Source organism: Ochotona curzoniae, unplaced genomic scaffold, assembly GCF_017591425.1.
Source record: "Ochotona curzoniae isolate NIBS_2020 unplaced genomic scaffold, NIBS_Ocur_1.0 contig_54, whole genome shotgun sequence".
In the NCBI taxonomy this organism is placed as follows: domain Eukaryota; kingdom Metazoa; phylum Chordata; class Mammalia; order Lagomorpha; family Ochotonidae; genus Ochotona; species Ochotona curzoniae.
Genome location: NW_024466464.1, coordinates 544,670 through 557,193, shown reverse-complemented (window position 1 = coordinate 557,193; position 12,524 = coordinate 544,670). Strand labels below are relative to the sequence as shown.

Here is a 12,524-nt window from a genome sequence, read left to right as displayed (position 1 = left end):
AAAAGCTAAGACACTCATAAGAACGCAGCACGGAACCACAAGTCAAATGTCATGATGGCCTGGCAAGACAAGCAATCGGCAACTGGCTAACACACTCTACAGCTCACAAGACAGAGCTGTTCAATTCTTCGGGGGCCAACCAGCTTTCTGCACAAGACCTGATGACAGATCTTTCTCATCACAGCCTTCCTTAAACCTTAAAAATCTTCAAACTGGCATTGTGGTGCAGTGGGTTAAGCCACCGCTGAGACACTGGCACTCCGTGTAAGTTCTAGGTGAGTTCCAGCAGAAGATGGTCCCAGTGCTTGGGCTCTGCCACCAACATGGGTGGACGGACATCTAGGCCCGTGGCTTTAGCCTGGTCCAGAGCAAGTCACTGCGGCCATCTGGGAAGTGAACCAGCGGCCACAAGGTCGATCAACTGATGATATCTGTATATAATAACTGCCTTTCAAATCTGCAAAAAATAAATGAAAAACAAGTAAAAAATGTAAAGCTATTCTCAGCTTTTGGTTTGCACAAAAACATAAGCACAGGCCAAATTTACCCAAAACGCCAGGAACCAGAAACACTGCAGATTTCAGACTCTGTGGGATTTTGGGATGTGAGCATCCCTAATCCACAAGTTCAAAAGTGGAAACACTCCTGAAGCCTCGTCTCGGTGGACAGCAGGTGCTCAACCTGTCCATCCGAGGCTCACCTTGAACGTGGACGTGCTCTATCCATGCCGTGTGATAGCCCACGATATTCGGATGCTGAAGACCGGCCAGCACCTTCACTTCCCGTAACACCTAAAAATGCAATGCCATGGGTGCTGGCTTTCAAAGACAACCCTTTGTCCCAAGCAAAAATGGAAAAAAAAAAAGGGGGGGGGGGGGGGGTGGAAACAACTTTCCAGGAGGACTCTAAACTGTTCAAACCTCTGGGAATATTTCTGTGAGTGGCAAATGGCGGTTGCTATAGCAACTACATGACTGACAGCTACACAACACTGTGTTCTGGTCACCCCACTCAGCTCGTCCAACACGAGTCCTCCAACGGTGAGTCGGACCACTGCGGTCACTGCGGTTTCCAGGGCAGGAGACGGAGTGACTCAGAGACAAGGCCGCTGAGCCCTGAACCAGAGCACACTGGGGCAACGCCAGGACCTCAGCTGGGCTCACAGTCTTTAACAAGCCGCACGCAGTCTGGATACGGGAGTTAAATTCCACAGCAAAGACCCTGAGCTACAATCAACCTAACCTTCAAACAAATTACCCCAATCAGCTTGGTTCTGATATTTACTGTGCTTTAGTGTGACATGGTACACAGGTGGCCATTATCAGGCAATGCCAATAATACACTGCCAAATCAGCAACACGCAAATGAATATCATTCTTCTAAACAAGTGCACAGGGACATAAAAATGATAATTTGGGGCTCAGCGCAATGGCCTAGTGGCTAAATCCTCGCCTTGCATGCACCAGGATCCCATATAGGCACCTGTTCACGTCCCGGCTGCTCCACTTCCCATCTAGCCTCCCTGATTGAGGCCTGGGAAAGCAGTAGAGGACGGCCCAAGTCCTCAGGACCCTGCACTCAGGTAGGAGACCCGGAGAAGGCTTCTGGCTCCTAGCTTCAAATTGGCTCAACTTTGGCCGTTGCGGCCACTTGGAGCGTGAAAGCAGCGGACAGGAAATCTGTATCTCCCTCTCTCTGTAGATCTGACTTTCCAATAAAAAGAAGATAAATCTCTAGAAAAGGAAGAAAGTAAGGAAAAAAAATGTACCATATTTTTAAAAAATAAGTAACTTGTAAACATCATACCTTCATGCAGTCTGTTTTAGTTGCGCCTTTAATCAGGATTTTTTTAATTGCATAGTATTGACCATCTAATTTATTTCTGACCTGAAAAGCAGAAGGGAAGATAAAACCCATCATACCGTTACTTGCCGACTGGATAAAGTAGCTCCTGGAACCTGGGTGCAAGAGATCTACTGAGCAAGATAAAACTAGGCCGAGGAGGGGTCTGCTCCCCGAGCCGCAGGCGGGGGTCTGCCCCCCACCCCACCGCAGGCAGGAGATCTGCCCCCCCACCCCGCCACAGGCAGGGGATCTGCCCCCCACCCCAGCCGCAGGCAGGGGGTCTGCCCCCCCACCCCAGCCGCAGGCAGGGGGTCTGCCCCCCCACCCCAGCCGCAGGCAGGGGATCTGCCCCACAGCCACAGGCAGAGTGGCCCTCTCTGCCCTAAAAGGGGCTTTCCAAACTCTGCCCAAAGGACAAAGCCCAGGGCCACGAGGGAAAAGAATGCCAAAAGTTCCCAAGAAATGTGACTAGAAAAAAATTAGCAAGTGTTAATTTCCTGTTAACAGCATATTTTCATGAAAAGTAGATGTACCCGCTTAATGGGAATTGTCTTTTGAGCACTTTGTTAATAAAGGAAGGAAGCGAGCGGTCTCAGAGCGGAGGAGAGAAGCACCTTGTACACTCTGCCATAGCCACCTTTGCCCAGGATGGACAGCTCTTCAAACTCGTTCAGGTAGCGCGAGGTTTGCGCTTCGAAGGCCACGTTTCTCGGTCTGAAAGGGAGACAGACAGCTCATCGACGTTAAGGCACAGAGCAATAAAAAATAGCTCAGCTTCACTAATTTGCCGACACCTGGTACCACTAAATTTTGATAATTCGGAAAGAAGGAGCTAAAACGAGATTTTTTCCCCTCTCTATGAAGGAAACGCTAAGCAAACAGAAAATACGAGCAGAACAAGCGTGGCGTCTCTGCCGAGCTCCGGCCCCGGCAGCAGGCGGCACGCCACTGAGGACACCAGCATCTCAGAGAGAGAGCTCCGGCCCCGGCAGCAGGCGGCACTCCGCTGAGGACACCAGCATCTCAGAGAGAGAGCTCCGGCCCCGGCAGCAGGCGGCACTCCGCTGAGGACACCAGCATCTCAGAGAGAGAGCTCCGGGCCCGGCAGCAGGCGGCACACCAGCATCTCAGAGAGAGAGCTCCGGGCCCGGCAGCAGGCGGCACGCCGCTGAGGACACCAGCATCTCAGAGAGAGCAATGAAGGAACAGGCTGAGCGGTCCAGCTGAGCCCAGGGACACATCCACTTCAATTTTATGCAAATCAGGCAGCCTTAAACCAGAACTAAACAGCAATAAATTAAACTGATTCAATTCATTAATGACGATGAAGGGGCTGAGGACCGAAGAGGAGGGGATGAAGGAAGTCAAACCTTGGAACGACTGTTGAGGACAAAACTGCAATTTCAAAAAGATTCAATTTATAGAATATGGGAACAAATATCATGTACTTTATACATACAACTTAAGAACACAATTGAGCATTGCGTCCTTCCCCTCTCCATCACTCCCCGTAAATTCTCTTAAGCTGCCCGAGCAATTACTTTTTAACCCCAAATTAAAACTACTATTCTGTCCATCCTGACTTTGATTCGTTTTGGAACAGTAGGCTTTGCATAATCAATAAACGTTTAATGCTTACCTGATTTTCTGAATATGAGAATTATCAGCACAGGGATCCTAAAACCAAAAGGTCACTTATGTTAAAAGCTATTTTGGAATAAAAAAAAAACTATCAAAATTTGCTAACGCTTTAGTCCCAAATGCTCAGGCAACTTTTTAAAAATGTTTTGCCCAACATTACTTCAGAGGTTACAGTCGAAAATGTTTCACAGCTGAGAACTTATTAACCAAGGAGCTCATGAGTAAACAACACACCTTCTAGTAGGAAGCTGACCCTGGCCCCAGGCTCCTAGCCCATCCCAGGAGCCTGGGCTCCCCGTGCCTGCATGACGCACCTGCCTCCGGCTGCTTCAGATCTGTTCTCTACACAGCAAACAGTACGACCCCGTGACAATCTGTCACCACGCCACTCCTTGGCTTAGAATTCCACAATGCTTCCCATCTTGTTGAGTGAAAACAAGGACATTCTGCCTGTCCCCTCACCTGTTCTAGCCCATGGCTGCCCACAGCTCCCCACCCGTACAGCACCCTGTCACCAGACCCACCACAGAGCCCCAGCAATCACCGCTCCTTGGCCCAGAACGTTCTGTCCACCTGGGCTCTGCCCAGCTCAGTCCCTCAACTTCAACGACACTGTCTCAAGGAACACCCCACTGACCACCCAAGTGCAAAGCACACTGCCCCCATCGACTCACCGCTTTCTAGTACCGCCACCTAGCGCCTCCTGCATATTCTATCGACTGATTACTGCCCCTCATCAGGACCCATGCTCCAGGGGACAGGGTCTTGGTCCAGTCCACCTGCGGTTTTACCCTGCACCCACAGACGGGACTAAGACACACAAGCCACCATTCAACAAATCCTTGCATGTTTAAGGTTTCATATCGCTTTCTAAAACGCAGTCCCCTGGGAGAGCACAGACACTGGTCGTGCATGCCCCGGGCGTTTTCCGGGCTCACCTGGCGGACCGTCTCTCGGGCGGACCGCATGAGATGCGTGATGGCTCTGTTGTGGTGCAGCCGCAGGGAGCTGAACTCATCGCTGCAGGTGAAGGAGGAGAGGAGCCCCATCTTGATGAAGGTCTGACAGAGCACTGCAGGAAGAGGGGGGACCTCCATGAGACAGGTCCCCCACGGCAAGGCAGCCCCGGGGGCACCCCGCTGAGGACAGCGCAACACAACAGCTGGGTGTGAGTGCCTGGGAGACCACCACAGGGTGTGCAGAAGGAGCAACGATAGCCCTTCCAACCAGGAGCAGAGCTGTGACCACCTCACACTGGACCGTCACTTGTTCACCACTCCTGGTCAGCAAATGCTAGGCTCCATTTTTGTTTCTGTAAAGGATTCACTTATTTATTTTTAAGAGTTACAGAGAGGGGCCCAGCACGGTGGCCTAGCAGCTAAGGTCCTCGCCTTGAATGCGCCGGGATCCCATATGGGCGCCAGTTCTAATCCCAGCAGCCCCACTTCCCATCCAGCTCCCTGCTTGAGGCCTGGGAAGGCAGTTGAGGACGGCCCAAAGCTTTGTGACCCTGCACCCTTGTGGTATACCCGGAGGAAGTTCCTGGCTCCTGGCTTCGGATCAGCATAGTACCGGCCATTGCACTCATTTGGGGAGTGAATCATCAGATGGAAGATCTTCCTCTCTGTCTCTCCTCCTCTCTGTATATCTGCCTTTCCAATAAGTAAATAAATCTTTAAAAAAAAAAAAACTAAGCAAGAAGCCCCAGTGCTCTGTGGCTCAATTGGCTAATCCCTCCCCTTCAAGTGCCGGGATCCCATATGGTGCCAGTTTGTGTCCTGGATGCTCCACTCCCATCTGTTTTCTATATGTCCTGGGAAAGCAGAGGGGGATGGCCCAAAGCCTTAGGATCCTGCAGCCACACAGGAGACCTGGAGGAAGCTTGAAGCTCCTGGCTGCTGGCTCCAGATCGACTCAGTGTGGGCATGTGGGGAGCAAATCAGCACATGCAAGATCTTTCTTTCTAACTCTGCCTTTCCAATAAAAACACACAAATCTTTATAAAGCAACTACTTTTCCATAGCAGGAGCTAACACAGGAATCCCAGGTCCCAGTGCTCCGGCATGCAGGGAACGCCCCACGTACACCACAGGCCCGACAGAACACTTCCTTCGACACAGCAAGTGCCTCCTCCACAAAGGCTTCCAGCGTCGTTCACTGAAGGCCACAGGAAGGGTTTAAGTCAAAAACGAGTTACCAGGATACCAATGAGAAAGGGCCGTCTTCTTATTCAATCACACAATATTCATGGGGGGACCCCAGGGATCAGCCTCATAAGAAATGAATGACCCAGACATGCCCCATTTTGGGGTACCAGCTGCTTTCAGACGCTGGCACTGACACCGCCCGTGCTGGCATTGACACCACCCATGCTGGCACCGACACTGGCCGCGATGGCACTGACACCGGCCGCACTGGCCATGCTGGCACTGACATCGGCCGCGCGAGCATCCACCCGAGGGACTTACGTTTAAACACCTGCCTGGAGCGCAGCGGGTTGGGCTCGTGCACGTGACTCAGGTGCTCCAGCAAGGACACAAGCAGCAGCTGGTTGGCCACGGCAAAGGGGAAGGTGGGCTGCTGCAGCGGCTCCTTCAGCACCTGCAGTTCTGCCGGAACGTCCGATTCTAAATATGGAAGAAGGAAACGTTTTAATTCAACGGTAAACACATCTCACGTGAAACAACGGTGCATGCATTTCACCCGGTAGGCGACAAAGCACCCCAATATAATGAAATGAGGGGACAGTGGATTGCGCCATTGGATTACTAAAGGAAAGCTTTATAGGGGCCAGCACTATGGCACGGGAGGTAGCAAACCCCAGCATAACCCCAGCATAACCCCAGCTGTAACCCCAGCATCCTATATGGTGCTGGTTCATGCTGCAGATGCTCCACTTCCAATCCGGCTCCCTGCTAATGGCCTGTGAAAACAACAGAAGACAGAACAAGCCCCTGCCTCCCATGTGGGAGACCCAGAAGGAGGTCCTGGCTCCTGGCTTCAGCCTGGCCTAGACCTGGTAAAGACAGCCATCTGCAGATGGAAGATGCATCTTGCTCTCTTTTCTCACCCCCACCCCGAGCCCTATCACCTCAACTCTTTCAAATAAACAAAAACATCTTTCAAAAAGGAAGGAAGGATAAAGAGACTTTCTGGAAGTGAGTTCTGAACTGAATTCTCAAAGCTGAAGGACGGCCAGGAGGGCCAGGGGCAGGAGGGCAAGGAGCAACAGGGACGGGACGGCTGAGCGACAGAGGAGAGAGAGAGAGAGAATCTTCTGCCTGCTGATTCACTCCCCAAATGGCTACAACAGTCAGGACTGGTCCAGGACCTTCCTGCGCTCTCAAGTGGGTGGCAAGAGCCTGGGGATTTACTCAGGCCATCCTCCGTTGCCAGCAGGTACACGGCAGCTACAACCCAAACCAAAGCTCCAGAGTGGGCTGCTGGCATCACGCCTGCGGCTTCACCCTGTGCACCACAGCCCAGCTCCAGTGACCATGCACTCCAGCTCCACATGCCCAGTCATGCCCCAGATGACCAGGGCTGGGCCAGATCGCAGCGAAACGCCAGGAACTCCATCTGTGTCTCTGACAGGGGTGTCAGGGGCCCAAGCACTTGGGCCATCTTCCACTACTTTCCCAGGCACATCAGCAGGGAGCAGGACCAGAAACCAAACCACTAAGATTTGAAGAGATGCAGGGAGAGTATGCAGGCATCACAGGCTACAGTTTAACACTGGCAGCCCCAATAAAATAAACCTTAAAAGAAACACAAAGTGGCGACTCTGGGATGAAAGCCGGCACTCCAACCAGCAACGACACCAGCATTCAGGTGGCACTGCAACAGCAGCATCCAGTTGGTGACTCTAAAACCCCGAACACCTGGCCATTGTCAAAGGCACAGGAAAGGAGACATTTTCAAATATGTGCTTTCCACTTTTGGCAACACATCAGTAGAACTTAAACATGTAGGGCCTAGTGCAATGGCCTAGTGGCTAAATCCTTGCCTTGAATGCCCCAGGATCCCAAGTGGACAGTGGTTCGTGTCCCAGTGGCCCCACTTCCCATCCAGCTCCCTACTTGTGGCCTGGGAAAACAGTCAAGGATGGCCCAGAGCCTTGGACTCCACAACTGCATGGGAGACCCGGAAAAACCTCCTGGCTCCTGGCCTCAGATTGCCTCAACTGTTGTGGCCACTTGGGGAGTGAACCAGAGGACAGAAGATGGGTCTTTCTCCCTGTATCTCCCTCTCTGTAAATCTGCTTTTCAATAAAAAGAAATAAATCTTAAAAAAAAAAAAAAAGCTTAAACGTGGAAACCTCTGGCTCAGAAATTTTACTTAGAAATGCAAAAAGAAATTAAACAAAGCACCACTGGACATTGGTGCATAAGAAGTTCAGCTCAACACTAGAAGCCGAAATAAGCAGTAAGCAGCATACACACAGCATTGCCGTGCAGCCCTGAGAAATGACAGCCAACAGAAGGGCAACCCCAGCACATCCCCCAGCACGCCGAAGAACCAAGCAGAGCAGTGAGGCGGCGGCAGGCTCCGGCCTGGCGGCGAGGAGGGCAGGGCGCAGTCCTGGGTGATGGCTGCAGCGCAGGATTCCAGGAACCCGGGGACTCTGGGCTGAATTCTCAAGGCCAGGTTCAGCCAGTCCTCCACCCCCCATCTCCCACACACATGCAATTTAGGGAGTAAACCGGCAGTAAACTGTACCTCTCAAAGAATTTTTTAGAGTGAACATTATTTTAAAAGAAAAAAATGCAGCCCCGGTGCAGTAACCTAGCGGCTAGTCCTCGCCTTACACACCAGGATCCCATATGGGCACCAGTTCTAATCCCGGTGGCCCCACGTCCCATCTAGCTCCTTGCTTGTGGCCTGGGAGAGCAGTCAAAGATGGCCCAAAGCTTTGGGACCCTGCACCTGCATGGGAGACCCGAAAGAAGCTCCTGGCTTCGGACTGGCTGAGGTCCGGCTGTTATGGCCACTTGGGAAGTGAATCAATGGATGGAAGATCTTCTCCTCTCTTATGTAACTGACTTCCCAATAAAAAATAAAATAATAATAAAAGAAACAAAACAGTAAACTAGCGAATGCAGGAGAGACAGACCAGGTTCAAACGTGGAAGCACACACAACATAAACTTTCCAGTCATTGTTTTAGCCAACTGCATTAAAACCACCACAAAAGGGGGGCCGGCATTGTGGTCTGGCACATTCAGCCGTCACTGGCCACATGGCGACCCATGTCAGAGTGCTGGTTTCCGCCTCCTTGCTAACGCACCTGGGAAGGCAGACAGAGGGAGACGGCCGAGCGCCTGGGTCCCTGCCAGCCACACACATGGGCTGCAGCAGCTCTGAGCTCCCGGCTTGGGCCTGGACCAGACTTGGAAAGTGAACCAGAGGATGGAAGATCTCTTTCCTCCACTAAATAAATCTTTTTTTAAATTAATTAATTAATTAATTTTTTTATTGGAAAGGCATATATACAGAAGGGAGAGACAGAGAGGAAGATCTTCAGTCTAACGGTTCACTCTCCAAGTGACCACAACGGCTGGTGCTGCGCTAATCCAGAGCCAGGAGCCTCCTCCAGGTCTCTCACCCGGTGCAGGGTCCCAAGGCTTTGGGCCGTCCTCGACTGCTTTTGCAGGCCACAGGCAGGGAGCTGGATGGGAAGCGGGGCTGCTGGGATTAGAACCGGCGCCCAGACGGGATCCTGGGCATGCAAGGCGAGGACTTTAATCACTACGCCACCGTGCTGGGCTCGAAAAAGAAAACATTTCTTTGACCAAATAATCTCACTTCTTCAAATTTATTCTAATAACCAGATACTGAGAAAGATTTCTGGGGGGTAAACGTCTAACTCATTATCTTTTTTTTTAAGCAAGCAGGACTGTTTTTGAGTATGTGTTTGTTTTACTGGGAAGGATATCTACAGAGAGAACGAGAAACAGACAGAAAGATCCACCATCTGTTGGTTCACTTCCAAAGTAGCTGCAGCGGCCAGAGCTGAGCCGTTCTGAAGCCAAGCGCCAGGAGCTTCTTCTGGGTCTCCCACACAGGCACATGGTCCCAAGGCCCTGGCAGCCCCCTACTTCTTCCCTGGCCAAAGCAGGGAGCCAGATGGGAAGGGGACAGCTGGGACATGAACAGAGCCCATGCGGACACCAGTGCATGCAAGCCACCAGGCTACACACTGATGATGAAGATCCAAAGCGACTTTTTCAACAACAAAGAGTAAACTAAATAAATGACTATATAGAATGTTGGTCTTCAAATATTTTTTCATGTTAATTTTAAGAACACTGGGGCTAGCACTGTAATCTGGTGGGTTAGCCTATGCCTGCAGTGCCGGCATTCCACAACGGTGCAGGTTTGAAACCCAGCTGCTCCACTTCTAATCCAACTGCCTGCTAATATGTCTGGGAAAACGGCGGAGGATGGCCCAGGCACTTGGGCCCCTGCACAGGAGACCTGGGAGAAGCTCCTGGCTTCAGCCTGGCCCCATCGCTGCATCACTGGAGAGTGAACCAGCAGATAAAAGCCCTCTCCAGCTGGCCCCCCTCCAACTCTCTTAACTACACATCTGTTTTCAGTCCCACACCCACAGGAAGTGTAAGCAAGGTGAATGACATTGCCCTGGATGTTGTATGGCTGGCCTGCCCCCCAACACCAACACAATCTGGCACACCGTAGCTCTCAAAGCAACTATTTGCCACTGAGCACGTCAAATTTTTCACACTGAATTAACAAGAGGGGCCACTGCCTGCGTACCTCCCCCCATTTCTCCCTAAGAACCTCAAGTTTTTCAAAACAATTTCCTGAAGCTTTTCTTACACCTGGATACCACCAAATGGAAACCTGGTATCCATTCATGACTTCCTTTAAAACTTTATTTATAAAGGCCGAATGACTGAGGAAGGAAAGGAGACAAACCCATTGCTTCACTCCTCAGACGGCCAGCAACAGCCAGGCCTGGGCGGGGCTAAAGCACGGAGCCAAGAACCCCTCCCTGGTCTCCCAGGCAGGTGACAGAACCCAAGCACCTGAGCCTCCATCTCCCTGCATGCCTCAGCGGGAGCTGGACCAACACTGCACAGAGGCACGGACACACCACCAGCAGCTCAGTACTCCGTGGGAAAACGCGGTCCGTGACATTTGCCAGACCAAATCGCTTCAAACAAAATCATCAAACGTAAGATCTCCCACTGATTTAAAACGTAAACTAGAGAAACTTGGGGATGAGTTTATGGTTTCAGAATTATCTTGTTCATTATTTCTTAAATTTCTTAAATTGGGTCCAGCAGGATGGCTCGAAAGGTTAATCCTCACCCTGAAAGCGCCAGTACTGCACATGGCCGCCGGTTCTAATCCCGGCAGCTCCACTTCCCATCCAGCTCCCTGCCTGTGGCCTGAGAAAGCAGTCGAGGATGGCCCAAAGCTTTGGGGCCCTGCACCTGTGTGGGAGACCCAGAAGATGCTCCCCACTCCAGACTCATGGCTGCAGCCTGGCCCAGCTCTGGTCATGGAGACATCTGGGAAGCAAACCAGCGATGGAAATCAATGTTACAAAAAACAAAGGAACAGATCCGATCTGAATGCTCTAGACTCCTGCGCAGCAGGAAGGCAGGGTACAGACAGCCAGGGGACAACCTAACAGTGTCCTGGGAGAGGGCTGACCAGCACTTCTTTACTGGTGGAAAGGAACTGGGCGCCCAGCAGTGGGCAGTTGGGGCATGTCGTGGACGGCCCAGGAGCCCAAGGTCACTATCAGCTAAGGGGAGGGGAAAGCTGTGAATGCTCTAACTCGGTTCACTCCCTTCCAGAATAATCTTCAGAGGGCAGCTGCCCTTATCATAGGCCCAGCTCTGGTGTGTTTACAGCTGGGACGAGCTCTGGTGACACAACCCTCTCCCAGTCACTCCACTACGCCACTTTCTGCCACAGGTGGGAAAAATTACAAAACAAAAACATGCCAAATCACCTGCCCCAGTCTGCTCAGGGGACACAAAACAGAGAAAACAGCCCCATTGCTTCATTGCACTGGAAAAAAACAAACCCTTTTCCAGCCCAATCATCGCGGCCATAGTGTTATCACCCGATCTCCCACGGCATTCACCCACGGGATCTTGACTGTTGATCTCCCCCAACTTACTTTTGGAAACAGGCAATCCCCAAAACTAGGCACAACTGATAGTTCTAAATACTGGACACTCAGCAGCCAGCTAAAAGCCAAGGTCTTAAAGGCTCCACTTGGAATTGCCTTCATTAACCCAAAGGCTTGAAAAGCCACGTGACGGTGTCCACCCCGCCTGACCACCACACGGCTTTCACCTTCCCCAGCAAGGAGGCCTCGTTAATTTTAGCATAAATCTCAACCCTAACCGACCGCTGCAGGACCCCATGCTAAGGGTGCGAGGGGAAACAGCAGGCTGCCCGGAGGCGTGGGCCCACGAGGAAATAAATAATAACAATACAGAAACACGACAGAACGCACCGGCACCGTGTTCACCTCACCCTGGGACAGCCAGCCTCCGCACCCCCCTAAGCCGCCCTGCACCCCAAGGTGCCGGGCGAAGGGGACCCGCGGGCTCCTCACCGTCGTACTTGGGGTCCGAGCCTTCGGCGGGGAAGTCGATGGCGGGCGGCGAGGCCCCCGCCCCGTGCTCGTCCTGCCCAGCCTCGAGCTGGCCGGGCGGGCCCCCGCTGCCCCCCAGCATCGCCGGCCACACGCCGGGGTTCGCCCCGGCAACACCGCCAGGAACGCAGACACACGCGGAAGTCGCGACGCTCGGGGCGGAAGCTCCACCTCCCCGACTGCTACTTGAACCCGCAGGTCACGGGGGCGGGACCTGCCGCAAGCCCCACCCCCACCCCCAAGGTCTCGCAACTCCCTTTCAAACACAGACAGTGAAATGCAAATTCTTGTAAAATTGCGTCACTGGTTATACCACCACCACAAGAAGACAGTATAATTAAATGGATCTTTAAAATCATCAACGTGGGGGAGTGGGAGTTTAGGGGGCGGGAAATCCC

General features: G+C 52.2%; 1 protein-coding gene across 3 annotated transcripts in view; it reads right to left on the bottom strand.

Moving 5' to 3' along the window:
• Positions 1-12,257, bottom strand: part of EIF2AK1 (eukaryotic translation initiation factor 2 alpha kinase 1) — a 30,663-nt gene extending 18,406 nt beyond the window's left edge. For 2 of the 3 annotated variants that reach the window (XM_040989999.1, XM_040990000.1), the window contains exons 1-7: positions 12,088-12,257; positions 5,955-6,113; positions 4,425-4,558; positions 3,485-3,522; positions 2,460-2,559; positions 1,807-1,887; positions 701-791 (exon numbers count right to left, since the gene is read on the bottom strand). In XM_040989999.1, coding sequence (XP_040845933.1) covers positions 701-791; positions 1,807-1,887; positions 2,460-2,559; positions 3,485-3,522; positions 4,425-4,558; positions 5,955-6,113; positions 12,088-12,208 — 724 coding nt within the window. In that variant the 5' untranslated portion in view covers positions 12,209-12,257. Of the gene's footprint in view, positions 1-681; positions 792-1,806; positions 1,888-2,459; positions 2,560-3,484; positions 3,523-4,424; positions 4,559-5,954; positions 6,114-12,087 lie in introns of all 3 variants that reach the window. The other variant, XM_040990001.1, reaches the window with a different exon arrangement.
• Positions 12,258-12,524: the final 267 nt, after the last annotated feature.